General features: G+C 39.7%; 1 protein-coding gene across 1 annotated transcript in view; it reads right to left on the bottom strand.

The window, feature by feature from the left end:
* Trappc11 (trafficking protein particle complex subunit 11) overlaps nucleotides 1-27,465 on the bottom strand; it is a 44,135-nt gene that overhangs the window by 12,317 nt on the left and 4,353 nt on the right. The window contains exons 4-25 of the mRNA XM_060381753.1: nucleotides 26,019-26,089; nucleotides 24,962-25,076; nucleotides 23,092-23,191; nucleotides 22,678-22,751; nucleotides 20,900-20,996; nucleotides 19,438-19,571; nucleotides 16,633-16,780; nucleotides 14,533-14,626; nucleotides 13,864-13,943; nucleotides 13,687-13,765; nucleotides 13,555-13,609; nucleotides 13,080-13,225; nucleotides 12,184-12,245; nucleotides 11,963-12,095; nucleotides 10,613-10,743; nucleotides 8,640-8,795; nucleotides 6,641-6,828; nucleotides 6,386-6,534; nucleotides 4,961-5,082; nucleotides 4,355-4,474; nucleotides 2,947-3,012; nucleotides 2,682-2,838 (exon numbers count right to left, since the gene is read on the bottom strand). Of these exons, the coding sequence (XP_060237736.1) occupies nucleotides 2,682-2,838; nucleotides 2,947-3,012; nucleotides 4,355-4,474; nucleotides 4,961-5,082; nucleotides 6,386-6,534; nucleotides 6,641-6,828; nucleotides 8,640-8,795; nucleotides 10,613-10,743; nucleotides 11,963-12,095; nucleotides 12,184-12,245; nucleotides 13,080-13,225; nucleotides 13,555-13,609; nucleotides 13,687-13,765; nucleotides 13,864-13,943; nucleotides 14,533-14,626; nucleotides 16,633-16,780; nucleotides 19,438-19,571; nucleotides 20,900-20,996; nucleotides 22,678-22,751; nucleotides 23,092-23,191; nucleotides 24,962-25,076; nucleotides 26,019-26,089 (2,477 nt within the window). The remainder of the gene's footprint in view (nucleotides 1-2,681; nucleotides 2,839-2,946; nucleotides 3,013-4,354; nucleotides 4,475-4,960; nucleotides 5,083-6,385; nucleotides 6,535-6,640; nucleotides 6,829-8,639; nucleotides 8,796-10,612; nucleotides 10,744-11,962; nucleotides 12,096-12,183; nucleotides 12,246-13,079; nucleotides 13,226-13,554; nucleotides 13,610-13,686; nucleotides 13,766-13,863; nucleotides 13,944-14,532; nucleotides 14,627-16,632; nucleotides 16,781-19,437; nucleotides 19,572-20,899; nucleotides 20,997-22,677; nucleotides 22,752-23,091; nucleotides 23,192-24,961; nucleotides 25,077-26,018; nucleotides 26,090-27,465) is intronic.

A 27,465-nucleotide genomic window follows, 5' to 3' on the forward strand; every position in this document is an offset into this window, starting at 1 on the left:
ACTTTCGCATGCACACACCGTCACCACCACCACCAATGGTCATCTATGTTTCTGCCACAAAGTAATGAATGTGGAACTTGAAGAAACAGAGATCCCATATGGTAATTTAGTTTCCTCTTTCCAAATTATTTCATGGCAGAAAGAGAGAGAGAGAGAAATGAGAAATGAAGGAGAGAAAGAGAAAGAAAGAAAGAAAGAAAGAAAGAAAGAAGGAAAGAAAGAAAGAAGGAAAGAAAGAAGGAAGGAAAGAAAGAAGGAAAGAAAGAAAGAAGGAAAGAAAGAAAGAAGGAAAGAAAGAAGGAAGGAAAGAAAGAAGGAAAGCTGTTACTGACAGTATTCACACCGTTACTCTTTTTTTACCGAGCTCACTCTAACAGAAAGCAATCTCCCTCGCTCAACTCTTCCCCTGCTGTACACATCTCTTTGTACAGGAAGAGATCCACTTGGCAGTTTTATAGCAAATTCCTTAATGATAAACATCTATCTAAATTAAATCTCTACATCTCAGCACTTCACAGCCACAATGACAGTCTTTAAATACAAGTGGTGACAGGTTCTAGCTAACAGAATTTTAGCAATCAGTGGGCAACTACAAAGTAACAACATTCCTAAACACGGCATTAGTATTTTTATGGTTGCCCAAAGAAGATGGATGTACTAGACAATGGTTATCTGATTGTAGACAATCCCCAGAGAGAAAGGGGCTGGTCAATTCTTAAGTTGCTTTAAGTAAACATAAAAAGTAGTAGACAACATTGCAGCCTAACACATTTTTAGAAATGCATCAGTTCCAGCCTTTGGAGATGGCTTAAAAAAAAAAAAAATCCTGGGCTAGTCATAACGCAGTCTACCAAGGTTCTCCATAAATTCTAAGTTAGGCAAAATGACCATGATGCCTATGAACAAATATCAGTGTGGTGCATTTGTGACCCAGAAGCGCTGCACTGTTGGTTATGAATACAGAAGTCATGAGGCAAAATACGAGTGGCCCCTACAAGATGGGAGAGCCCACAAACCTGAGTCTCCCCTAGACCCTGAGAAGGAACTACCCACAAGACATTGTTTCTAGAATTTCTAACCTCCAGAACTTTAAGACAAGGTCAACTTCATGGTCACTGTTACACCAGCAATAAGACACTGAAGTACCAAAGGATCACACCAGAAATCATTCCTCAACGTAATATATGCTCATTAAATCATGTCAGCCATATAAAGATGAAAAACATGGCTCTGACTCTCCAGAAACAGTCTCCTCAGGGAGCCATACATAGGTAGAGATGGATAATGCAGTACCATGGGTTATTACAACAGAAGTATGGACAACGCACCATGGGTGCGCAGATGGAGTATGAAACCTTTGTGGGAGGGTCAGAAACTCTACTTGTGAGTCATACATAAGGAGCAAGCAAAGGTGAAACACGTGGAAAGAGATGTGAGAGGGTTTTGGACGAAAGTGATAATCCGTTCAAGTCCAAGCCATGTCTGATAATACAGCACATCGGCCTCAGTTTAAGTGGGAGGGCAGCAAGGGAAAGGAAAGAAGCTGGTGTAAAGGATGCTGGCAAGCTTCATCGGGACCAAGATTGCTGCGTAAGTAGGAAAGACAAGATCAGAATGGGTTTAGAGGAATCAGATTCCAGCAGCACACACAAGGGAAGTAACAGCTGGCAAGAAGGAAACGAGCCAGGATGGCGGTTATAGTGGGACCGAGAGGCTGCTCAGGGCACAGACAGAGAGTGAAACTGGGCGTGGGCTGAGCCGGGTGCGAAGGAGCACGGCTGTGCTCTGCAGTTTCTCCCTCTGTACACTGAGTCTTCTAGCCCGACTAGGGAACATGGGCAGTCGAAGGTTCTGTGGTGGCTGAAGGCTTCAAGAAAAGAAAGAGGGAAGCCCAAGCCAGGCTCTTGGAAATGCTCAACATGACACAGCAAACCAGCTGTGTCCAAACCCTGCACGCACTGGTGAGTGCCCGCAGCTAAAGCAATACACAGTGTGCTTGTTTTGCTTTTGCTCACTACGCTTGGCCTCAGCATCTACTGGAGGATAATTTTGCTTGCATTAACACATTAGCTTTTTTTACCCATAACACTTTATGAAAGTACACTGAACGGGAAAGGTGTCACCCTGGGTTTGAATCTGCCCTCTGGCGTGCTTCAGCTTGAGTTAGCAAGCAAATTTGTTGTCCATTTAATAAACACCTTGTCCCATTTCCAGTTATAAAAACCAGTAAATATTAATTTCAAATTAACAAAAAACCCTTCAAATTTCGAAAATGAAAATCCTATTTTACTTTCAAGTACATTTCTCAAAATGTTACTTCCTTGTGCTGGGCATGGTGGCACATGTCTGTAATTACAGCATTCAAGAGGTACAGACAGGAGGGTAGGAGCTCAGGGACATCCTCAATGATCAAGTTCAAGACTAGCTTTGGGCACATGAGGCTCTGTATCAAAATACAACAAAGCAAAACCCAAATATGATCTTTTAAAATAAAGTATATTTATGCATACTGTAAATACTAATCCTACCTTAACTCTAAATGCACTTACTTTGGGGAATACTATAAGTCTCAAGTTCCCTTATTTTGCAAAAATCTAGCTATTATACTGCTAACTTATGAACACACACACACACACACACACACACACACCCCGCATCTGTGAGAACAATGTATTTTTTACCTTTCTCCACTTGGGACTCCAGATGGTCCATTGAGGTCATAGATGGAGCAAGCTGTAGCTCACTGGACACAATTGTGAGGGCCCAAGGTGAGGCACTTAAAACATCCGTCATCAACAAAAAGGGGATGTCTGCATAGACTCTTTCCAGGTGCTCAAACTGCCACCAAGGAAGAGAAAAGGTTGATCAGCAATTACACCAATCCACTTCACTTTTTTCTCTTAATTCCTCTAACTGACATATCCCAGCATGCATCATGGACCATACCTTTGTGGAAACAAATCTGACTGCAACATCAAATGGAAAGACAGTTTCTATTGTTACAGTTTCATCCTGCAAGAAAACATAAGGCACACATTCAACGGCTTATCTAAACTTTTAACATAAATTTTTTAAGTTAGAAGGCAAGAGTGCAATTTAGAATTGCTCAGTTGAAGGAGAGAACCAATTCCCACTATTGTTCCCCAGCTTTGAACACTGTGGAATGCACATATGTATGTGCATGCAAACACATGTGTTGGTGTAATGTTCTTGTGGAATGTATACAATTTACCCTTGTTCATGCAAATGCTGATTTCTCTAACCCACTATCTGGTTTCAAACCGGACACTGCATTATGATGCTTATTCTAAGCATCACCTTTCTCAAGGTTGTGTAAACATGCCAATATTTGTTCTCAGTAATTGTCAATTAAACAACCAGCCAATACTGCCCAATAGAGAGAATAGGATGGGACATCCTGATCCGGTAGGGAGGAGAAGGAAGCAAGTGGGAGGACTGGGAGAGCAGAGATTGGGAAGAGAGGACTTGGAACCAAGAGGCGAGATGAACCAGACCTAAGATATTCCTAAAAGCAAGTATAATGGGTGAAATCTGAATAGGAGGAAACTATGTAGGCTTGGAGGTTTAGGATTGCCCAACATTGTGCTCTAGGTTAATTAAAGAAATCCTAGTCTCTGTGTGGTGATTTGGGTATACAGCTGGTTTAGGAATAACCACTGTTTAACTCAAAGATAAATCAATAGTAAATATTAATATTCAACAACACATATGTAAAATAAACAAATATAAATGGAAGGTTGCATTGGTTAGAAGTTCAGGCTCTAGTATCAGATAGATGTTTATCATCTGTATGACCACCTTAGGAAAGTCACACACACAAACCTAAACTCTAGGTCTCAGTTTCATAATGCTCAGATGTGTTGGCAAGCCAGGTAGTGGTGGTACACGCCTCTGGAGGCAGAGGTGGGCAGATCTCTGTGAGTCTGAGCCAGTCTGGTCTACATAACAAGTTCCAGGACAGCCAGGGCTCTGTGAGACTCCATTTCAAGAAACAAATGGTTCACATAAAGTGTGGGGTTATCCACCCATCTCCTAAGTCCTATCTAAGAGGCTCTGAACCATACCAGGCTACATGAAATTCCTGACTTTCTTCTTAACTAGAAAGCATTGATCACCCTTTCAACAACCTTTTCTCTCCCAATAACTTATCAACAGCCCACGGCCCACAACCTCTGCAAAAACCACACTATAGTCCTCAATTCCTGGGCCTTTGCTTCTGTTGGGCTGAGAGACCAACCTATAAGATAATATATTACTGCCAAGACAAAAAAGATGTTCAAATAACACAAAGTAGAAGTACTTCATACATGAAAAACAGTCATTTAAAAAATACCTTGTGACACTTGCAGATAATTTCTTTTCCTTCAACAGTTGTATTGATCAGGTAAGAAACATAGACAAGGAACATTCTGGAGCCCACTGTTCCACAGCGAACGTACACTGTTTTTTCTAGCTGCAACACAGTAAGTATTGTGATTGAATTACAGAGCCTTCCAGATATTCTAAGACAATGTTCCCATTTAGAGATTTCTGGTTAGATACCTTTTACAGGTTGTTAGAGTTTAACTGATTTGACTAATGAAAGCTCTGCCCCCAGCCACCGAGAACACCGAGCTGACCCTCCATGAGATGATCCTCCACCTTTTTTATTCTCTCCTTTAACTTCTCAAGAAGCTTTTTCTATGTGATTTGGAAACAGAAGTTGACTGAGAAGTTACTGCCAGTTACAGACACCAGTGATTTCACTAGCAAAAGGAAGTCCACTACAGAGTTGCTTGTTCTAAAACCCCTGCACAAAAACAAGGCTAATAAGTGTGTAAAAAAACACATAGGAGATGCTCTCACTAACTCAGGCACTTTCCCAGTGTTCGGCTATGCTATGCTACTTTAGTTTGCACATGAACGAATGCCCACTCCAGTCCCTGCTGACCAAGCTCACCTGCTCCCCTGGATGTAAGTCTCCCACAGGAATGTCAGTGAGTAAGGCTGGGTAGGACTCATCACACAGTTCTGTTCCGCGAAGTGTCATGTGAGTTTTCTGAGTCAGGTTGGCATCCTGCCCTGTGAAGGTTGATACAGTGATGCTTTAGGACATTACCATGACAACAGATACAAACACTGTATTATGCCATCTTCTAAATGAATATCCTATCATTGGCATGATGGTGTTTACCTTGTTACTATGTTGAAGCAAAGGAACTGAAGTTTCAGACCATGCATTTTAATTCACTGTAACTGGGCTCACACATGCACCTTTATGAATCAAAGTTGGAACTATTATGAGCAATATATTTTTGCCAATAAGAAAGTTGTTTTATTCTTATAGTGTAAAAATCTGTGCTTTGGGACTGAACAAACTCCTGGCAAGCAAGCATCTGCACCCTGCTGGCTGTGGAAGTGTTTTCCCGGCAGCATGTTGTGGAGACGCTTAAAGTGGGAGACGCAGGAAGCATTTAGCCATCACCAGGACAGCCAACAGCAACCGTGAGCTTTTGTTGGTGCACGTCTGTCTTTGCAAAGTGCTTTGGAGCTGCTTCTCTGTCCAGCCATGACCTGGTCATTGCCAGTTGTTCATTCAATCCGTTTGCTCTCACTTCACCGCCTGAGCAGAAAAGCAGTTTGCTGTTGTCCCAAGTAAGAGAGCGACAGTTTGAAATGTTGAAATTTTTCTTTTCAGTCAGCTCATGGTGGCATCTGATGGCATTCTGCACCTTTCCCACTGGCCTCAAATGACCATGGAACAGTTCTTTGGCAACTTCTCACATGGGTCAGCAGCTTTAGTGGCTGCTCTCAAATGGTGAACGAGGGCTGGTCACTGAGCTCCAAGAGTCTGCAAGACTCTTGTTTTCTTTCCAATGAACCACTACCACACTGTATCCGTTAGCAGGCCAAATGTGCTGCTGATGCTATGAGCTGTCTCCAACGCTTTTTTACCCATTTTTAACTTGTTAGAGAAAACTGCTCAGTGGGTCGGCACTTAGAAGCACTGGCTGCCAAGGCTGTGACCTGGGTTTAATCCTGAGTTTGGTCTAAGGAGAGAATCAGCTTCCACCAGTAGTCCTCTGACTTCCACAGGCATGCTATAGTAACCCACCCCTGAATAAGTAAAAATCTATGCAACTAAAAAGTTTTAAAAAAATAATTCAAATTTGCTTTTTCTGTAACACAATTTTCATAGTATAAATATAAAATAAACTAATAAGTAATTGTCAAAAGACATCACAAAATCATCTTAAAACCATGTCTAATGTAACCACGTTTATTGTTTTCTACTACCAAAAAGCAAATCTCAACAATACAAAAAACCACAGAGACTTCTGCACCAACATAATACACTGATCACACCTATAAAACGAATGTTTACCTGGCTTTAGGCCAGCAGTGAGCTTCACATCCCTGATTTGGGACTTTTCATGAGACTGAACAGTCACGGCCAAACAATACATCTCATTCATTAGGGCAGGAGGCTCATGTCGCAGGTGCACAGAAATGTTTGGGACTCGGGAAATGATCCTTTGAAAAGAAACAGCTCAGTAAGCAACTTAAAGAAATAATGCAGTTGAGTGGAGTGGCTAGAGTAAGGGAGATGATATTCAACTTGTTCACAAAATGCACTTACATTGTGCTGGCCTGGATCGTGATGCTGTCCCAGTGGACCTCGTTGTCAGGGAGCTTCGGCCGCCTTCTGAAAGACCTTGAGGCCTGCAGGGCTTCCTGGGAGGAGGCAGCATCCCCTCCTCCCCCCTGCCAGCTTAAAACCACGCACCTGCCCGACTCGCTGCCCAGAACCAGATCCACAGAGGTGATCTGAAAAAGAGAGGTGACCAGAAATGCCATCACGTTCTCACTTCTCATCGTCCCCTGTCAACATCACAGTGAGGTCGATCACACCTAACTTTCGCCTAGTCACATGCAGGAGGAAGAAAGACGGAACACCTGCCATTGGACTCTCTCCCTGGCCAGGCACTGACGACCCTGACCTTCTGAATAAGAGCCTGGATGTACGGGTAGGATGCTGGCACCGCCCAGCACTGGACAGAACAGATGTTCACAGATGTTCACTGAAGGAAAGAGGAAGTACCACTGATAAATTTACAAACCAGTGTCTAATCCCACAAATGTTTCTGCTGAAAGTACTAATAGTATTAGTAATAAAATGTTGTGTTAACTGAATATCACTTTCAAATAACTCCATTAACAAAAGGACCCGGCACAGGATTATTAATTATCATCATAGGTGCCCTCACATACCAAGTAAAAACTAAAACACAGCTCTAGGTGTTGGAGCACAGTCCAAGAAAGGAGCCATGCTAGGGGAATTCTGGCTGCTTGTGGAAAACTAAGCAAACAAGAGTCCTATGAGCCCAGTTTATTCAAAACCACGGAGCTGTTCTTGGAATATGCTGTCAGGCCGCTTTTGGTGCAGCAGATAGGAGTGCGTGTGCTTCAGGTTACTCACTAGAACCGCCTACAGTTACTTGTTTATATGCCTCTAGGGAAAAGCGTGGTTTTGCCACGTGCAGCTTGCCCTTGCAAATATGCACAGCATGAACGCATGAGAACTTTACTCATTTAAATTGTCTGATGCTGTGAATAAAGTTGGCTATTGCCTGAGACTTTAGTTTGCCTCATTTTTAGGCTCTGCTGTCCCAGGTTCATGCTGCCAACTGAAGCAGTAAACATCTAGGTGAATTTGGTCAAATCATGACGGACTTTAAAGTAGAAGAAACTGAACGTGTTGGATATTAGTCAGTAAGAAATTCAGTTGCTTTCCAGAGGTTGCTATGCAAATGTGGGTAGTACAGCCTTACAGACACGCATTTTCACAATGGTCCCGAGGTTGAACACAGCTAGCCACTCTTTTACAAGTCGTGGAAAACAAGCACTCAGCGACTGCGTACAAGGCAGCAGTGGCACGAACGACAGCCCCACAAGCCTCCAGGATCCACTGTCACCATCCCCATCTTACAGACGAATGCTCTGAGACACACAGGTTAGAGTGCCTAGGACCACAAACGCCACAGGGCTGGGGCTGAAGATCTGCAGCTGGGTCCAGAGAGCACACAGCATAAACCTCCTTTTACCATACAGCTCCCCAGGGCTTTTCAACTGTCTGTACTACAGCAACCTGTTAAAACATCTATTTATCCTCATTCTCTTTTAATATGTGCAAACAGCAATGTTTGAAAAAGATAAAGTCTAAATTAGATCCTGTTATATAAATTTGCTGTATTATGTAACAGAAATTGTTGAAAACTCCCCAACTGAAAAAATTTACTCATTAAGAAATGAGATGGTCTTAATGCACTAAGAGCAAATAGTGTCTAATTACACTAGTGAGTGAACAATAGCCAGAAATGGAGTATGATGCACAGTATATTCCTACTGTCTTCCAGGACTGAATCCAGGACCTTTAACATGATAGGAAGCATTCGTCCTACCACTGAACCACATCCGTGGGGCACAATTCTTTAATAATTTTAAAGAACAAATATGTTGACAAAGAGCATATGGAAGGAAACCTATTCTACTACTATGAATGCATCATTTAGAATTTTAACATAAACATACACTGCTTTTGTCATTGAAATTATTTTAAAGCAAATTTTATAACTAACCTCGATTTTCTTTCCCACATCTTCAGTTTTTGCAACAAATTTAAATAACAATTTTCTCGTTTTGCCAGGAACTAAGCACATCTTCCCTTGAGTCAGATTTTCTAAGACTTCATTTGCCTTGGTTGCTTCTTCTAAAACACAGAACTGGTTGTAAACCTGAAAGAGAGGTGAGCAGCGTTATCACTGGCAAGCATCAGATAGCAGATTGTTTGCTAACATTGAACACCAAGTGATCTGAAGCACATTTAGTTCTAGCCCAGATATTCCCAACCTGAGGCTGTGATCTCTTTGGGAATTAACAGCCCTCCACAGTGATCACATACCAGATATCCTGCATATCAGATATTTATATTACGATTCATAACAGTAGCAAAATTAAAGTTATGAAGTAGCAACGACAATAATTTTATGGCTAGGTCCCAGCATTAGGAAGGTTGAGAATCACTGGTCTAGCCCAAATACCACGGATGCATAACAAAGTGTCTTTTATATAAGAATTACGTTGATGCAGAATTCAAGTATTTACCTACTCACTACTGACACAAGGAAAATGAAACGTTTTGGTTTCTGGAAGTACTGAAATACCAATTTGGAAGGAGAAACAAAATGTGTTCTTTGTTACACTGGAGATTACATCTATCCCCCTCTTTGCTCTTTTAAAAGGAAACTTGTTATTTTTTATTATTTATGTGTGCCTGAGTGTATGTGTGCATTCATACATGCCTGTGTGTGTGTGTGCCTCTGTGTGCTTGTGTATGAGCGTACGTGTGTTGCCAGAATCACCATTCTCATCTGTTAACAGGCGTAATAGCTTCCAAGAGCCACTTCCCATCACACAAATTCCCTTCACAGAACATCCTTATGAGGTTAAAGTTATATATCCTCCCTAATTCTCAGTTCTGGCTGATGCTATGAAACACACATTCTCCTTGTTTCCTTGTGGTCTGCAGCTTGAATTTCAAATTAGATATAATCAGAATCCAAGAAAAATTTAAAGCTGATATTTTATTCTACAATAACATTCATTTTTAATTATGCAAAAAGCTTATGCTTCTTATTTAAATGGACTTGGAGGCAATTTACGGAAAAGCAATGTAAGAGTCCTGTACTGACCCTCTAATTTCACACAGAGTGCTTCACAATGATGAAAGGAAAACAACAACAAACTATCTGTCCGTAGATACTAAAAAGAAGCAAGCAATTGGCCAAACTGTTCACACAGGTGGCCAGCCACACAGCAGCTGCCCCTTGTACTGGGAAGGGCCTGGGGAGCCCTGTGAGAGACAATGAGGGCTACAGGACTCTCCAGTCAGGGGAGGTTGGCCTCCCTCAGCCATTCCCATCTTTTCATACCTCATGACCTCTTCTCAGGACTCCCTCTCGTTTGTCCTGCCTCCTGTAACTCCAGCACCTGGCTTTACTATATCCCAGGTTAAAATGCTCATATGCATACAGTATGAAACTGTTACTCATGTGTGCACAGAAAACACTAGACTGTAAGGAGTTAGCAGGGAGGGCCTCTGGCAGGGCAGGACTGCAAGGGCACACCCTCACTGTGCATGTCAAGTCCATCTACTCCGTTCCAGTATTTCAAAACCAAACATATAGCACTCCTAAAACAGAAACTCACAGTGGCAAAACAAACAAAGCAAATGATTATAAAAATTAAACTGGGTTCACATGAGTATATCTTATTTGAAATTCAAGCTACACATCATAAAAATTAAGAATAATATTATATTCTTGGCTTACTTGAGCCTGAAATGAAAATAAAAATTAAGAGTAGAAAAAAGCATATTTGAATTGTGAGACATTTGGAAATACAAGTACAATTATTTTTAAATAAGCCTGGCCAAAAACACTGAATAACTATAACCCAGTAAGATCCAAGGTTTACTAAAGTCACCTTATACAGCTCACTGAGCGCTACAGTGACATATGCACACAGAGGAAACCCATTAGTGATACACTACCTGATTGTTAAAGCTGACACAGAGCTTGGAAAACCTAATGGGGTGTGGACAGTCGGCTTTCAGATAAACATCAAACTGAACAGGGACATCCACATGAAAGCTCGGAGCGTGGAACTTGGCTTTGCACTGGACTGGAAAGCAAAGGAGAAGGGCTGAGTCAAACAGCAGCAGGCACTGAAACACACAGTGCTGGAGTCATCTCTACACCACACACTCATCTCCATCCAACTGCCTTCTTGCTTACAGGGTCCCCACAGATGGCGCTCTTCAGCACACACAGACAGAACGCTTTGTGAAAATAAACAAACATAGCTTCAAAAACACTTTGAGAGGAGCTGTTTGTTTGTTGTTTTGAGACAGGGTTTCTCTGTGTAGTCCCTGCTGTCCTGGAGCTCACTCTGTAGACTAGGCTGGCTTCAAACTCAGATCTGCCTGCCTCTGCCTCCCGAGTGCCGGGATTAAAGGTGTGCACCACCACTACCCAGCTTCAAAAACATTCTTAGTTTTAAAAACAGACTTGTCCATAAAATGTTCGTGCCAAAACTTAAAGGAAAACAGAGCCATTTTGAATTAGTTTATTTCAAAACACTTGCCTAGACATTAAAGCATAAAACTTTTAAAAAGCTATTTTCTCAAGGACACTTCATATAAGACTTGAATTATAGAACAAGCAAAATATATTTTAGTAAATAAGTATAAGTATTTGAATAGGGGAATATTTCAGAAAAAAAACCTTCCCCACAGAACAATTATTTTTAATTCACTTTCTCTAAGTGGATCACCATAACAAATGTACACAGCATCAAATCATTCTCTTGTAGTGTTATTTAATATGTAAACCAGCAGTTCTTAGCCTGTGGGGTCCACATCAGATAGCCTGCATATCAGCTATTTACTTTATGATTCCTAACAGTAACAAAATTACAGCTATGGAGTAGCAATGAAATAATTTTATGTGGGGGCCACCACAACCTGAGGAACTGGACCAAAGGGTCATAACATTAGTAAGGTTGAGAACCACTGATTTAAACTATATTGTTATATAGTTTATAAACTACAGTTCTAAAATAAAGCATGGTTTTAAGAAAGAAAGGACAAAACCAGAGAATGTTCTTTCTTGTGGTGTTTTAAAGTAACACTGAGTGACACTGAGGCCCTCACCGTGCACATATTTGTTCAATAAGTACTTGTTGAACTTAAAACATTGGCTAGCTTATCGTTGTGACGCTGAAGAGAACAGTAAGAAGGCTCGTGATTATCCGTGAGCTGGCTAGGTTCTGACTACTTGCATATTTATTATGTATCAGGTCAGACACTGGGTTTCTCGGAATGTGGCTGTTGGCTACACACCGAATGGCACGAAGTCCTGTAGTCCTATAGTGAAAACGTTGCTGCCGGCCAGAGAGACCCGGTCCGCCCACAGCTTCTGAGCAGTCTTCACTGCTAAGACATCACAGTCAGGTTCAGGGTCGGGGCTCTCATTCTACAATGAGAGTTCAAGATCTGTTCAACTAATGGGAAAACACACAGCGATGCAGATCTGGGTACTTTCACAAAGAATTAAAACCCACCATCAGAACGTTCATGAGGTTCTTTTCTATCCGAGATTTCTGGTCATCCTTCAGAGTTGAAGCTGAGATAGGAAGAGAAAACAGAGCTGTGAGACAGGCAGGTCAACCCATCATCCTACTGCAGGGTTACAGGCAACTATGAACTTCCCAAGGGTACTGGGACCTGGGCCTCCTCTCCAGCCCCACCTAAAACAGATTCTTTACACGTGCACCTCCTTTGACACAGTGTTGCTCATTGCTGGGAGATCAGCAGCTGTGACAAACTGACTAGTCAGGAGCTTGGGGGATCTTCCTGTGCCGACACTCCACCACTGGGCCTGCCATAGACAGGGGACCAGGGCTGAACTCCAGCAAGCACTTTACCAAATGAGGTATCGTCTCAGCCCCTTAAGATATTTTACAGTAACTGCTTCTAAGATGACTAAGCATAGTGAATTTTATTCGATAAAAGTAATTTTCTGGGGGCTGGGGAGATAGCTCAATGGTTAAGAGCACTGCCTGCTCTTCCAAAGGACCTGGGTTCATTTCCCAGCACCCACATGGCAGCTCACAACTGTTTGTAATGCCAATTCCAAGGGATCTGACACCTTCACACTAATGCACATAAAATAAAGTTAATTAAAAAAATCTTTATTGAAAAAATACATTTCTGTGTGTTTTTGAAACAGGGTCTATACACAGCCCTGTACAACACACTATGGAGACCAGGCTGGCCTTGACCTTACAGAGATCCACCTGCCTCCTCCCCCTCCCGAGCGCTGGAATTAAAGGTGTGCTCCACCACACCCAGCATAAAAGCACTTCTAAATATTTGACAATGAAATATTCCAATTAAAAAATATTAATGACGCAAACAAGTGTGTAAGCTGGGCTTTTACAGAAAAACATCAAGTTACCTCTTCCAAGGAGTTCTAGAGAATAAGTAATATAATCTTTTAACTGGGCCATAAGGTAGGAACACTTCAGAGCTGTTGTCAATATAGATGTGAGGAGAGTCCACCACCCCTCGCTCCGGTAATCACACATCACATAGTCCAGCAGCCTGGGAGAGTGAGAAGAGACACTGAAACACCTTCTCCAGAAGGCTGGAAGATCCCTGGAGAAACTACACATGCTTTTCACTTCATATAAACACAAAAAACTTCTACTGGGATGGTTTAACAGATACTGTTCACATTTAGTTAAACCTGAGGTTACCTAAAAACCTTAAGGAAGGATTATTGCCAGCAGAGGACACTTGAGAAAATATCACATAACTGGAATTTAATTAAGAGACACAGTAACAGTGAATCCTTCAATATAAACTTCTATTCCAATTTCTATTCCAATTTCATTGTAAGACGATCAGAATACTTGGGAAAATAGACTCACTTCAAAGCTTTGGTGTAGTCCTTTGCATAATAATACTCCTCTCCCATTTGAACCACTGCAAAGGAAAAGAAGGTTTAAGCGATCTGACAGTACCCCAAGCAGCCCAGGAGCACGGGGTGCTGAAGTACATACTGAGGTGGCTTTTCATCCGGGGACACTTGTACTTCTTGAATTGTGCAACAGCATTGCTCAGAAGGGTAATGATCATTTCCTGTTGGGAGAGAGAAGGTGCAGGGCACTGCGATGAAAACAATGTCCCGTTTTACCACAATAGTGTCCAAATAGTTTATACTGGAGAAAGTGACTCACGGAGTGGACCACGTTTCTCTCTTTCAGCTGGATGGCAAGAATCCCTGCTTTCTCTTTTTCAGGGTCGGAAAGATCAAAGCCTATGTAAGACAGAAAGCAACCCATCTTAGCTCATTTAACAGAACTCTCCACACACACTCCCTGGAGCCTTCGCTTGAATCCAGTGCACATTTAAGGCTTGTGAGCATTCTAGAATCTTATCATTCTGAGACAGCTTTATTGACATGGAGAGTTCTCTGCAGCCTCTGTTCTGCACAGAACACTCCTAAGCCCGGTGTTCTTTTCCCAGCTTCCGAGCGCTATCCCCTCACATCAGCTCCGTGGGACACTGAAGTATGTCATGCGGTAGCACTCACGGTGCCACTGCTCAAATCAATTATGCACGGTAACGCCACTTTAAGATGTTAAAAGAGTCATCAGAGCTAAAATCCTTACATACGCAAATGTTTTCATCACAACAACACCTTTAATCGTAACTCTAATATGTAATGAAGAGAACTATTCTAAAAACTAAAAGCACAAATCCTAAACAGACAGACTGGGAACGCACACTTTTTAAAGAGTTTGGAAAGCGTATGCATGATATCAATGGCTCCATGAGGCATTAGACAGCATGACAGCCAGAGCTGTGTTCTTGGAATAAGCGAAAAAGGAAGGAAAATTATTTACTTAGTATTCCTTGTCTCCAGGGCCTCTGTCCATAAAAGTCAAGAACACCTGTTTGTGTTTCTAAGGGATCAGGACTGGGGTACATCACAGAAGCCTGAAATTGAAAGAACAAATTTAAGAAGAGTTTATGTTATCCACTCCAATCAACTCTTGGCCAGTCTGTGGTTAAATAAAGAAATATCTGTAAAGATAAACATCAAGTACTTGTTTAAAGGACACCATTATAAATATTGTACCATCCTTTACTAACATGTAGGGTCTTACAAAAACGGAAGTAGGTGGTGGTGGCACACCCTCTTTTGGTTTTTGTTTTTTGATTCAGGGATTCTCTGTGTAGCCCTGGCTGTCCTTGAATTCTCTTTGTAGACCAGGCTATCCTTAAATTCACAGACATCCACCTGCCTCTGCCTCCCAAGTGCTGGAATTAAAGGCGTGCCCCACCACCATCCAGCTCATTGGCTCACACAGATATAGGCAGGTGGATTTCTGTGAGTTCAAGGCTAGCCTGGTCTACAAAGAGAATTCCAGGACAGCCAGGGACACACAGAGAAACCCTGTCTAAAAACCCAAACAAACAAACAAAAGGAATGGAGGTGAGGGGAGGAAGGAAAGATTATAAAAACTGCTATCTCTGATTCTGACTTTACAGTAACTTTTTCACATATTTTTTTCACCTTGCTATAATAAAGCAGTGAAAGTTTTACAAATGATGGTTAATATATATTTCATATATAAAAATGTCTGTGTGGATAAAAACATTACATGGAGTCCTAAAAAAGGAGCTACTTCTCTTCATTATTACTTCTACTTTAGTTCTGGTATTGGTAGAAGAAGGTATTTTTTGGCACTACAAAGAACATATTTATACTACTTTTTCTTCCTTTTGTGTTTAAAACTAAGATGTAACATAACTACATTATTGAAAAATTATAAAAACACCCAAAGGAAAAAGATAAAATTCCAATTACTAATAAATCTACTGCCACTTGTTAAGGATATATGCATTATTCTCACATGCTGTCATGCAAAATTTTAGTTGTAACCAATTAGCATAATTTTCAACCTACTTTTTCCACTTAAATACTTTGTACCTCTCATTTGAACACTAACTATCCTCTAAACATTTGCTTTCTCGTGTTTCCCTGCTGTTCCATGTTTTAATAAACTTCTATAATATTTAGATTTTTACAAGGCTGGAGAGATGGTTCAGCTGTTAAGAACACTAGTTGCTCTTCTAGATGACCCAGGTTCAATCTTCAGCGCCCACAAGGCAGCTCACAATTGTCTGTTCCAGTTCCAGGGATCTGGCACCCTCGGAAAGATAGGCATGCAGGCAAAACACCAAGGCACATAAAAATAAATAAATCTTAAAAAAAAAGAATTCCTGTTTTACAGCACAATCGATAAGCCTACAAGAACTTCCTAACTACCCTTGGTCCTTACCTTTGAGGATCTATCATCTAATACCTGAAAATGAAATTTTGTGTCAAGAAATCATGCTTGGGTTTAAGTTTCCTCAATTTACTTTTTAGCAGAAAAATTACTTTATAATCTATTGAATATAATTACTTTATATTCTATCTACTTTATATTCTATTCTATAAAGTAATATTCTATTACTTTTTATTCTATTCTATATTACTTTATATCCTATTACTTTATATTCTATTCCTCAATTGACCTTTTTAGCAGAATTACTTTATATTCTATAATATTCTATAGAATATAAAGTAAAGAATTACTTTATATTCTATTCTATTCTATTCTAATTCTAAAGAATTACTTTATATTCTATCGTATTTATTAATAAGATTTATTAATAAATAAATCTTATTTATTAATGCCCCATTTCATATATTCTTTAGAAAACCTAGGTTTAATCATCTATTAAAATACTATATTCAAATTACAATTAGCCAAAGCTTAAAATCTTAACACATGTAAAACATAAAGATAAATTCTCTTCTCATGAAATACTTGGGTTAAAACTTCAAAGTCATAATTCAAAAGACAAAGGGAAAAAGTCAATACCATGAGCCCTGGCTTCTACATGAGCCCTAGCTTCTCTTAAAGGAAGGTTAATCAGTGTCTGGGACTTACATCATGGCTACAAAGGGCTCTTGCGTGCTGTTTCCGCTCCTGGGCATAGTACGCTGCCTGCTGATAATAGAAACCAGGGTTCTGTGTTTGAATAGCCGTCAACCCCAACTTAATGGCTTCATCAAACAAATCTCCAAAGGCCTGGAATCTTACAGAAAACAAACCAAGAAATAAAAAGAATGGGTGATAAAAGGAAGGAAAAAGCAGCTTACTTCTAACAATTATCCATTCCGGAAAGCATAAGCTCAACACACCCTGTTATTAAAATAAAACTACTGAGAAATTTATTTGTAAACAATAATATACACTAGTGATAAACTACAAACAAGTTCTTTAAGTCATCTGTGATCACACAAGTCCATAATTACACCTTTTTATTAGATCTGAATCCTCACTCTTCAACTATACCCAAGTTTCTGGAAGTAAGTTCATTTTGGCAATTTTTAAATAAACACTGTCCTGGATGGTCTTGTTGTTGTTAATTTGGCACAAGCTAGAGTTATCTAGGAGAAGAAGCTGAACTGAGAACGTGCTTCTATCAATCCGCTTACAGACAAGACTATTCGGCATTTTCTTGATTAATGATTGATGTGAAAGGGCTCATCCACTGCGAGGTGCCTATTTCTGAGCAGGTGCTCCTGAGTGTGTAAGAAGCAGGCTGAGCAAGTCATGAGGAAAAGCCAGCAAGCAGCGTTCCTCCATGTTCTCTGCTTCAGTTCCTGCCTGAGTTCTGGCCCCGATTTCCCTCAGTGATGAACTGTTACTTGGAAGTGCAAAATGAAACAAATCCTTCCCTGCCCCATAAGCTGCTTTTTTGGTCACGGTGTTTTAGCACAGCAGGAGAAAAGCGACTCTTCAGAAACTGGCACCAGGTTCATGGGATAATAGCCTGCACGTGTTACCATGGAAAAATTATGAAGAAAATTTTGGGCTAGAAAAACTATAGATTGTTCAGTACTTATTGGGCTGTTCTTTGGGCATTTGAAAGATAACAGTGTTGAGAGAAATACAGATGACAGAGGTGTGGCTTGTGAAATTTCAGAGGGAAGCAAAGCTTTTATGAGGGCCATTTTGTGTGCCATTTTGTATTAAGGATCTGTCATGTCCTGTCAGCTGGAGCTCAAGACTCCAACAAGGGAACAGCACCACTGAAGATAAACCTTTGCTTACTTGGACAATTGATGCTGGTCAGCTGGTGCTAAGAAATCGTCATGATTACGAGGAGACAAGCATCACCGAGGCAAAACCTTCTAGGAAATACTCCCTCAGGGTCACCTCACAGAAACTGTGGTACAAAGGAGGCCAAAGCCATATCTCAAGCTGGCAGCTGAACTTGGCAAAGTGTAAAAGTTTACCAGGTCATACTGCTTTTGAGACATGAAGGAGCCGTGGAGAGCCATTGGAACTTGCACAGCGGAGGCTGGAAGAGGCTACTGATAAAGGTGCAGCCCAGGTGTGCAGAGGCCCCAGTATTTTGGAGTTGTCAGGATCGTGGGTCAACCACCAAGAACAGCAGCTACTATGGAGTGGAGGCGGCCTGCACCTTCGGGACAAGGTCTGTGTGCTGTGGATGGCAGAGAAGTGGTGTTCCCCAGGCCTGTGGATCGCTGACACCAAGCGCTGCACTCCTTACACTGTTGGGGTTTCAGTTTTATTTTAAGTTGACTGTGACTGACCTGACAGTTCCTTAAGAAAAGATAGTATTAACTTGTTTCTTTATAGGAACCCATAGTTCAAGAAGACTTGGCTGTTTTAGAGAGAGTTTTACTTTTAAAGAGACTTTGGATTTTTAAAAAAGAGATTGCATATTTGAAGTGTTTGTATCTATCTATCTATCTATCTATCTATCTATCTATCTATCTATCTATCTATGGTTTTGAGAGAGGGTTTCTCTGTTACACAGAGCCCTGGACCAGTTTTAAGGACCAGGCTGGCCTTGAACTCACAGAGATCCATCTGCCTCTGCTTCCCACAATACTGGGATTAAAGGTGTATGCTAATTTTTAAAGGCTATGGAGCTTTTAAAGACATTTGTGCTTTATATGGTGGTATTAACATAAAAAAGAAATGGAAAATTAGAGTAATCAGGTTGACAAGGAATCATTTGTCTTGGTTGGTTTTCTGGTTAACCTGACATAAGCCAGAGATATCTGGAAAGAGGAACCTCAACTGGGAAAATACTTTTATCAGTTGCCTGTAGGAAAGTCTGTAGGGCATTTTCTTGATTAATGGTTGATGTGTGCAGGCTACCCACTGTGGGTGGTGCCATCCCTGAGTAGTGGTCCTGGGACATAGAAGGAAGCAGGCTGACTGTGCTACGAGGAGCAAGCCAGGAAGCAGTGTTCCTCCCTGGTCTCTGCTTCAGCTCCTGCCTCCAGCCCTGACTTCCCTTAGTGACAGACAGTGACCAGAAGTGTCATAGGCAACAAAGCCCTTCCTCCCCAAGTTGCTTTTGGTCATGATGTTTTATCATAGCAATAGGAACCCTGACTAAGACAAACACTAAGCTACAGGAAGTAGGAATTTTGCTTTGTGTGCTCCTATATTTTCAGGACGTAAACGCAAAATGGAAATCCAATGAGTACATGAGTTATGATGGTACATAAATTACTTGGCTTCCATCAAGAAATTATACCAATCAATATCTACTGTTCCTGGATACATACCTAGGGTATGTTATCAAAACCCTACTTAAGAAGAGAAGAACAACGTAATTCAGTTTAGAACCAAAGCCTTTGCTAATGCCATCTCTTTAAATCCCACATTCTATTTTTAAAATATTAAGAAAACGCAATTTAAACATACTGTTTAGACATCCATGCAGCATGCTCAAATGACAGCTCCGCGCTTCCAATTTTTTTCTTACACAAATCAATGTGTTTTCGAAACTGAGCAATTGCATCCAGCGGGGTATTGTGCTGAAAACATAGCCTACAGATCTGAAAAAATGTAAAAGTCAGTCCCCAAATGAGGGGGATGTCTAAAGACACAGTCATGCTTATTAAAAACATGTTAACTTTAAGAGACTGCAAAATCCCTTCTCTAAAGTTCCCTTAATGGATTGCGACCTGAAATATTTAAAGCAAATCAACTATGTCAGTGGTTCCCAACCCGTGGGTCTTGACCCCCTTGGGGGTCAAATGGCCTTTTCACATGGGTCACCTAAGGCCATGGGAAAACACAGATATTTCTATTTCTATATTTCTATAGATATTCATAACAGAATAGCATAGCAAAATTATACTTATGAAGTGGCAATGAAATACTTCTATAGTTGGGGTCACCATAACTCTATTACAGGGTTTCAGGAGTAGGAAGACCGAGAGCCACTGAGTTATGGTCACTATCACAGCAATAGAAACCAAACTAAGACACACAGCTACCACTTCTTCTCAGCTGATGGAGCTGCCACATGCTTAACTGTATAGCTATTAATGGTCCACTAAAGTTTATATAACCAACCACCTATTGGCTTATTTCTAATATGTTCCTATTAGAAAAATACAGCAAGTATTCATAGATTTTGAGTATTCACAGATATTACCATACCTGGCAAAGAAATTTCCTAAAAAGGGTTGCCAGGTAGGAGAATATCCACTTCTGGATTTGTGCTCACTACAAAAAAATTCTACACATTGCCCACCCAGAGTCAGACATCTTTAAAAGATGAGTGGGGAAACAGTAACAGCCTCCTAGTCTGCTAGGAAGCGGGGAAGGAGGGGACAGGTCACGACATAGGGATGGAAAGGGACAGATGGGGACAGGACAGACAGGATCAACTCTACAATATACAAAATGCTAGGAGCATAGCTCGGTTTCCTCTGAAGTGAACTGGGCCAGCAGCGGTGGGGTACACTGCACTGCCAGTACCCAGCAGGCTAAGGCAAGAGGATCACTAAGCCCCAAGTTCAAGGCCAGCTCACGCAGCCTCGAGACCAAGTCTCAAACAAACAAAACAACAACAAAATAAAACAACCCACTAACGTGAACAAATGTACTTTCTACGGTTGTCATGAAGCCAAGAAATGGTTAAACAACTGTAATATGGTGCATCTTTTAAAATTCATCAACAGGCAGCTTTCTTCTCATTACTTCCTCTTCTCACATACAAACACTGAGAGACTCAACTTTCAATAATTGGTAACTACAGATTCGAAGCACAGCTATTGCTATGACGCTGCTGAGAAGAAAAGCCATTCTTGATAAAGGACACCCAAAAATAAAAACACCATTCATCAAAGAGCGTTTTTGGATCAAGAAACTGTACCTTGTAGTTTATAAATCCTGCCATCGTCTTAATTTCCAGAATATTGGTTTCATGGGCCCTCAATTCATGTATAAGGTTATAGGCAGTCCTATAATTCCTAATGTAAATATGAGGAGGGTAGTTAATTATAATATAGACTAATGTTTAAGATTACTAAAAACAATATTGTTATAACAGACAATACTTACACAACTTCCTACCACTTCAATAACAGCATATATACACATATACATATATATATATATAAATCTCCAATGTTCTAAAAAATTATCTTTTGATTACTAATCAGTGACTTCACAACAAAAAGATCCATCCCATTGTTCTTTCTATCATTAACTAACCAGTCTATAACTAGTAAAAAAAAAAGCAAGTTGAAAACTGAGAGTAAATTGGGCAATTATCTAGAATTACATTAAAAAATAAACATTATTTGCCAGGTAGTACACTCTTTTAATCCTAACACTCAGGAAGCAAAGGAGGAGAATCTTGAGTTCCAGGCCAACCTCGTCTACATAGTGGGTTCCAAAACAGCCAGGGCTACATAGAGAGAGCCTGTCTCAAAAAAAAAAAGAAAGAAAAAAAGCATTGTTAATAAATATATGTATGTACGTATGTAAGCATATACTTCTGAGACAGTCTCACTATGATAGCCCAGGCTGGCCTTGAACTTGTTTGGCCTCCCAAGACTAAAGATTACAGGTATATGCCACCATGACTAAGGATTACAGGTATATGCAACCATGTCCTGATAAGGTTTGGTTTTTGTACGTTTGTTTTTAAGTACCACTATAAGATTTTAAAGAAAAGCAATTTCTTATTTTAGAAATGAAGGTTTAAAAGACAAAACAAATTAAAAAAAAAAAAAAGGGTTTTAGGCTCAGGAATACACAAAGAGGTTCAGTAAATAGTACTAATATTGGCTAGAGACTGCAGAGGAGAGAAAATATCCTCAGCGGACCTAGCACAGAAGAGTGAGGACAGAAACCAGGCCTAAGAGGAAAGGTACTATGTTCACAGGCAAAGGTGCTCTTATCTTCTCCAGGGAGTGGTTTCTTGTAGCATTGGTTTTCAGCACACTTAAAGCTGAAGGTTTTAACTGAGGCCATGCATCCAAGATAAAAATAAACTATACTAAAGTCAGCTATTATACTGATCTACTAACGATTTTCTCCACCTCAAATATAAAATAAATAACTGATTCTTTTAGATTCCTTCCCACGTTGCCAGTGTACATCCAAAAAACCTGAGCTAACACACAAAAAAGACCAAGTTTTATTAAACTGCAGTGGGTAAAAACAAAAGGAATGTTTGAGCATGTCAACACACCTGCAACTTACTTGAAGGCTCCAAATCAGGACCTTCATATAGAAAATGATGTGATAAACTAAACAATTAATTATAAAATATTGTTTAAGTGGAATAAATGAATATCTAATGTTTATTATACCTTGAAAACTAGTTTCAAAAATTTCACTGAATATACAAATAAAAAAATAAAAAATAGAAAAATGAGGATAATTGTGACACTGATTTCTTTAGATCCTGAAATTTAATTAAATTAGACGAGGAAGTTTTGTGACAACGTATTTCCAATATTAAAAAGGGAAAATACAAAACAAACAAACAAAAAGCCCAACAACTTATTAACTATCTGAACATAACATGAATTATCTTACAATCAAGGTGATTGATTCACACACAGGTTAACAGCCTGTGTGTGAATCACACACAGGTTAACAGCCACATAATAAAGATTCAGTTTGAAAAGAGAAACTTACTTCAGAGCATTTTGGGTATCTTGTTTCAACTCACTGAAGAAAGCTATTTTAAATTGATGTCTAACAAACAAAAGCTGAAAAGAATAATTAAACAATGAGTACACACTTATTTTAACATGAAAATATATATTATGATGCATTAAATAAGAAAGAAATTATTCAGAGCTAAGTTCACAATGATTCCAACAAACATAGCTAAAAATACTTCCAAGAGCTCTGACAAGTAAAAGAAAATAAGGGCAAAAGAGTAATTTGAAATAAAAAATTTCATTTTTAAGAGCTTAAAAAAAAAAAACCTTTCGAAGTACTAAAACAATTTAAAATATCAGTACTGAAGAAATAAAAATCATCTCAAAAATAACCAGTGATGAACAATCTGCTTTTAAATGATTCTTATAAGTTTTTTAAATATACCTGGTGTGTTGTTTTATTCAAAAATTCTTTATGAGATTTTACTCTTCTGATCTCAGTGTAGTAATAGGTCTGGGCATGTTCATAAAATGCATTTTCTAACCTGTTAAACAACAAATAGTACAGTTATTCAAAAGAAAACCCTTTTTAAGAATGGTATTTGTTGAGAACTAAAAGTAAATTGTTGACCAACACTGTTCTTCATGATTGAGATGAAAATGAAGCAGAGTGTAATCTGGATTTCTAGGGAAAAAGTCTAAAAATAAGACTTCCCCTACTACCACTGAAAACTGTTTACAACACAGGATATAACAGATTGGAAAAATCTTATAATTTATAAAAAACAATTAGGTGATCTTTAAGAATACTTTCATCCCTACTATATATAACTATAAAACACCTAAAAAAAGATTTAAAATTGAATTAGATTTCATTATTTTTCATCCTTCTAATATTTAGAGTTTAAAAGAATAAGAAAATTTATGGGGAGAATGAAAGCCATTGGCAAAGGAGATAAAAATAACATTAGTGTTATTAAAGTGTTGCTTCATCATACAACTATGAGCACCAAAGAAGCAGTCTGAGCAGAGAGCAGTAAGCAGCTCACACTCTTAGAGAGAGGGAGAACCTGCCAGAGGCAAGTGTGCAGGGAGTGAAAGAAATGTGAATCTACAGGCAAGTAACAGGGGACGTCAAGGTTTCTCCTCAGAATAAACCCTAAGTTTTCCTATATTCAGAAGATTTTTTTTTTTTAACCACACCTGAGAAAGAAAGGATAGGTCAGATTTTAAAGTGAAATATTGAATTTACTTCTTTATAGACAAGGTCTTACTATGTAGTCCTGGCAGGCTTTAAACTCACTAGTGTAGCCCAGGCTGGCCTCAAATTGGCAATCCTCCTGCCTCGACCTCCTGAGTGCTCGGATTACAAGCATGTGCCACCACTGTACCTGGCAGATAGTGTATTTTAAATAGGATTTTTCTAGGTTAGAATTTTTTATTTTCAAAACTATAGCTTTAGAAAATGTTAAAATATAAAAACAAAGTTAGAGTCTAATCTTGAAACAAATGTTATTAACTTAAACTTGTCCTTAAAGTTTTACAAGTGAGAACAATCAGGGACTGACTGTGAAATGCCTAACTGTAGCCACAATATCTTTATAGAGTATTCTCAGTAATGAAAAGATAACTTTCTCAAAGAAGTTAGTTTTATCGTCGGGTGTCAGGAAATATCAAAGATAAGCTTGTTTCTGTTTTCAAATGGTCTGTGTACTCAGACACACGTTAGTCAAGTAGAACAAACCTGAGGACAAACAGGCCTGGTTCATCCTTTAAACTTAGACTTCAGGCAGGCAAGACGGCTCGGTAGGTAAAGGTACTTTCTGCCCAGCTGAACAACCTCAGCTCAGTCCCAGGGGCCCAGACGGTGGAAGGACAGACCTGACTTCCCAAAGTTATCCTCTGATCTCTGTAGTATGTAAACAGCCCTGTCCCCTGAGTCACTAATAAATAAATGCAATTTTAAAACAGAAAACCTAGTTACATGGAATTAATCCCCTCCCTGCTTTGAAGCAAAACAGGTTAAATAGCTATAAAGATATTTCTGGATACCAGGAAAGTGTTACAGGATCCTCAGTTTGTTTGTTTGTTTGTTTTTGAGACAGTCTTCCTATGTAGCCCCAGGTAAACTGGAACTTGCTAATGTCCAGCTAGACCCGGCTGGCCTCAGACTCCTTTCAGTCTTTTCATTTGGTGGTTTGCCTAGCTGAACTTCGCCGTCCACCATGTTTTAATGTGCACTTTGTTGTTTGTAAATAAAAGGGTCTAAGCTACCATCTTTTCATTCCTAGAGAAGAACGAGGACTTTTATTTACCTTATAATGTAGCCCACAAGGTGGTCGGTGTGGGGAAGCACAAACAGAGACTTCCCTGAGAGTTCACACACGTTGCACAGAGCTGCAGCCCGCTCTGAAGCAATAACGTCTTCCCCTGTTGGCAAGCCCCAAAGAGAAGCAAAGCAAAGGTGTCAGTCTCCCGGAGTAAAATCTCCCCAAGTTTGCAATCAGGAATACAGTTCCGGGCCCCTGTCCCTATAGGGCTTCTGCTCTCCCTGAAAACTCAGGGCTCCATGAGCTACTGTGTTCATATTAGTTCGGAAAATATTGTACCATTTTCTCCTGACCAGAACAGATAGGACAAATAATGCCCCAAAACACATCACATGGCCATTTCAAAACATAAATAGAAAAGAAACAGTCCATCATTGGGGGAAGTTTCCAAAGACCTCAGAATGCTACAAGCTTCAACACGGCAACAGAAACTATTCTGGATTATGAAAATCTGGGAAGATAGAGGAAAGAATCATGTAAATGAAGCATTTCCCCAGACAATATAACAAATATTATGTGTAAGGTAAATTTTAAGTCGGATCAGACAAGTCAATGATACTTTTTAAGCAATTGAATTAACCGTTTTGTCAACTGATACATGCACACATGAGGAGCCAAGCAGAAATGAGCAAGTAGGACTTAGTATCTGTAAATGTTCTGGTTTTTATTACTTATAGCAAGTATTTGTTTGAGCATGACTGAATTTTCTTAATGTTCATTTATTTGTGTGTGTGTGACTACATCTGTATATATGTATGTATGCTTGTATGTTTGCGCCTGAACCACAGTATACCTGTGGAGGTCAGAGGTCAGCTTTCAGGAGTTGATTCTCCCTTTCTACCAAAGGGGTTCTGGAAACTGATTGAACTCAGGTAATCAGCAACTGCTTTCACTCGCTGAACCATCTTTCTGGTCTTTTACTTTTCAAAAGTTAGCATACTATCAGCCCTCTAAGTGAACATGTAAAACATTAAAACATTAAAAAATATGCGTCCTGGTATTAGTAAGCAGGGCACAAAGGAACAGATGAACCTTCGGATACCTGGAGGTAAAGGCGTTTTCTTTTGAATCAGGACTACTGCGACTTTTGTGTTTCTCCCTTGCAAACTTTGCCTGCAACCGAAAAATAACAATATAACTAAGAAAACAATTAACTTGTCCCAGCTAAACTATTCCAGGCTTCACATAAAACACAAACTGCACAATCCAATTCAACTAAAAAATGTTAAAATCAGAGTAAATCTTTTCCTCTACCAATGCATTCCCACAAAGATATCCACTTTCAAAGTATAAGCTTACGTCAAGCTTATAATCTCACTAAAATCTGCTTACTGGAAACCCAAGGGCGAGTGAGATGACCTGAGTTGACTCCCCAACCCACATAGCACATAGAGAGACCCAACTCCCCACATCATCCTCTAACCACACATATGACCTGCCTCCAAATAAAATAAGCAGACATAAGACGATTTTAACTTGAAATTTTAACATATCCTTCTTTATAAAATTGAGTGAACTTACTTCTTTTTAGTGCTATATGAGTTGTACAGAATAATTATCTAAGAACTACCCAGTGATAAAGCAAAAGTCTTGAGTGAGACACCCAGAAACTTGCTATGTAAGCCTGACGGCCTGAGTTAAAGTTGCAGAACACATGTAAAAGCTGAAGAAAGGAATCAACTCTCCATGGCTGTTTCTGACTCTCACAGGTCATGCCACACATGAACACAAATATAAATCACATACACACACAACAATGAAACATAATTTGTAAGTGTCTTATGAGAGTGCTAGAGAGTTGGCTCAGCAGTTAATGAGCTCTTGCTACTCTTCTAGGACCAGAGTTCAATTCCCAGCATCCACTGTGGGGCGGCTCATCACAGCCTGCAACTCCAGCTCCAGGGGGCGTGATGCCTTCTTCTCGTCTCCAAAAGTACCAGCATGCATATGTACATACACACATTCACATGTATACATGTACACACACATACACACACAAAAAATAATAAAACATACATTTTTAAAAATGTTCTTTGAAAATAGTATCTTATGGGGCCTGATAGTAAATTATTATCTCTCAAAGAGATCACAGTACAGGACAAAAATTTGGAACTCCACGCCAAATTGCCTTCTAAATTTCTTCACATCCTTGGCACTGTATAGTAAATACTCACATTATGTTATAGAAACAGAATGAGTTTCAACGGGGGGTTAACAGTCTCAAAGTAACCACTGCAGTTTAAACAGTATCAGTTACTTTCAAGGAGTGTTTGTAAACAAAGCAGAGAATACGGTTCAGGGTTAAGAGTGCTGCAGTATATTTGATCACACTGTGAGCTCAGAGACTGTATACTGGAAAAAACTCGTTTCTACCTTTAATCCAAGCACTTTCTGTTTACTGTAAACAGAATTAAAGTCAACCATAGGTCAAGAGGTAGAGCAAGCAACTAATTGACAGGGAGTGAACACAGGAAAAAAACCATAGAGAG

Source organism: Meriones unguiculatus, chromosome 4, assembly GCF_030254825.1.
Source record: "Meriones unguiculatus strain TT.TT164.6M chromosome 4, Bangor_MerUng_6.1, whole genome shotgun sequence".
Classification (NCBI taxonomy): Eukaryota; Metazoa; Chordata; class Mammalia; order Rodentia; family Muridae; genus Meriones; species Meriones unguiculatus.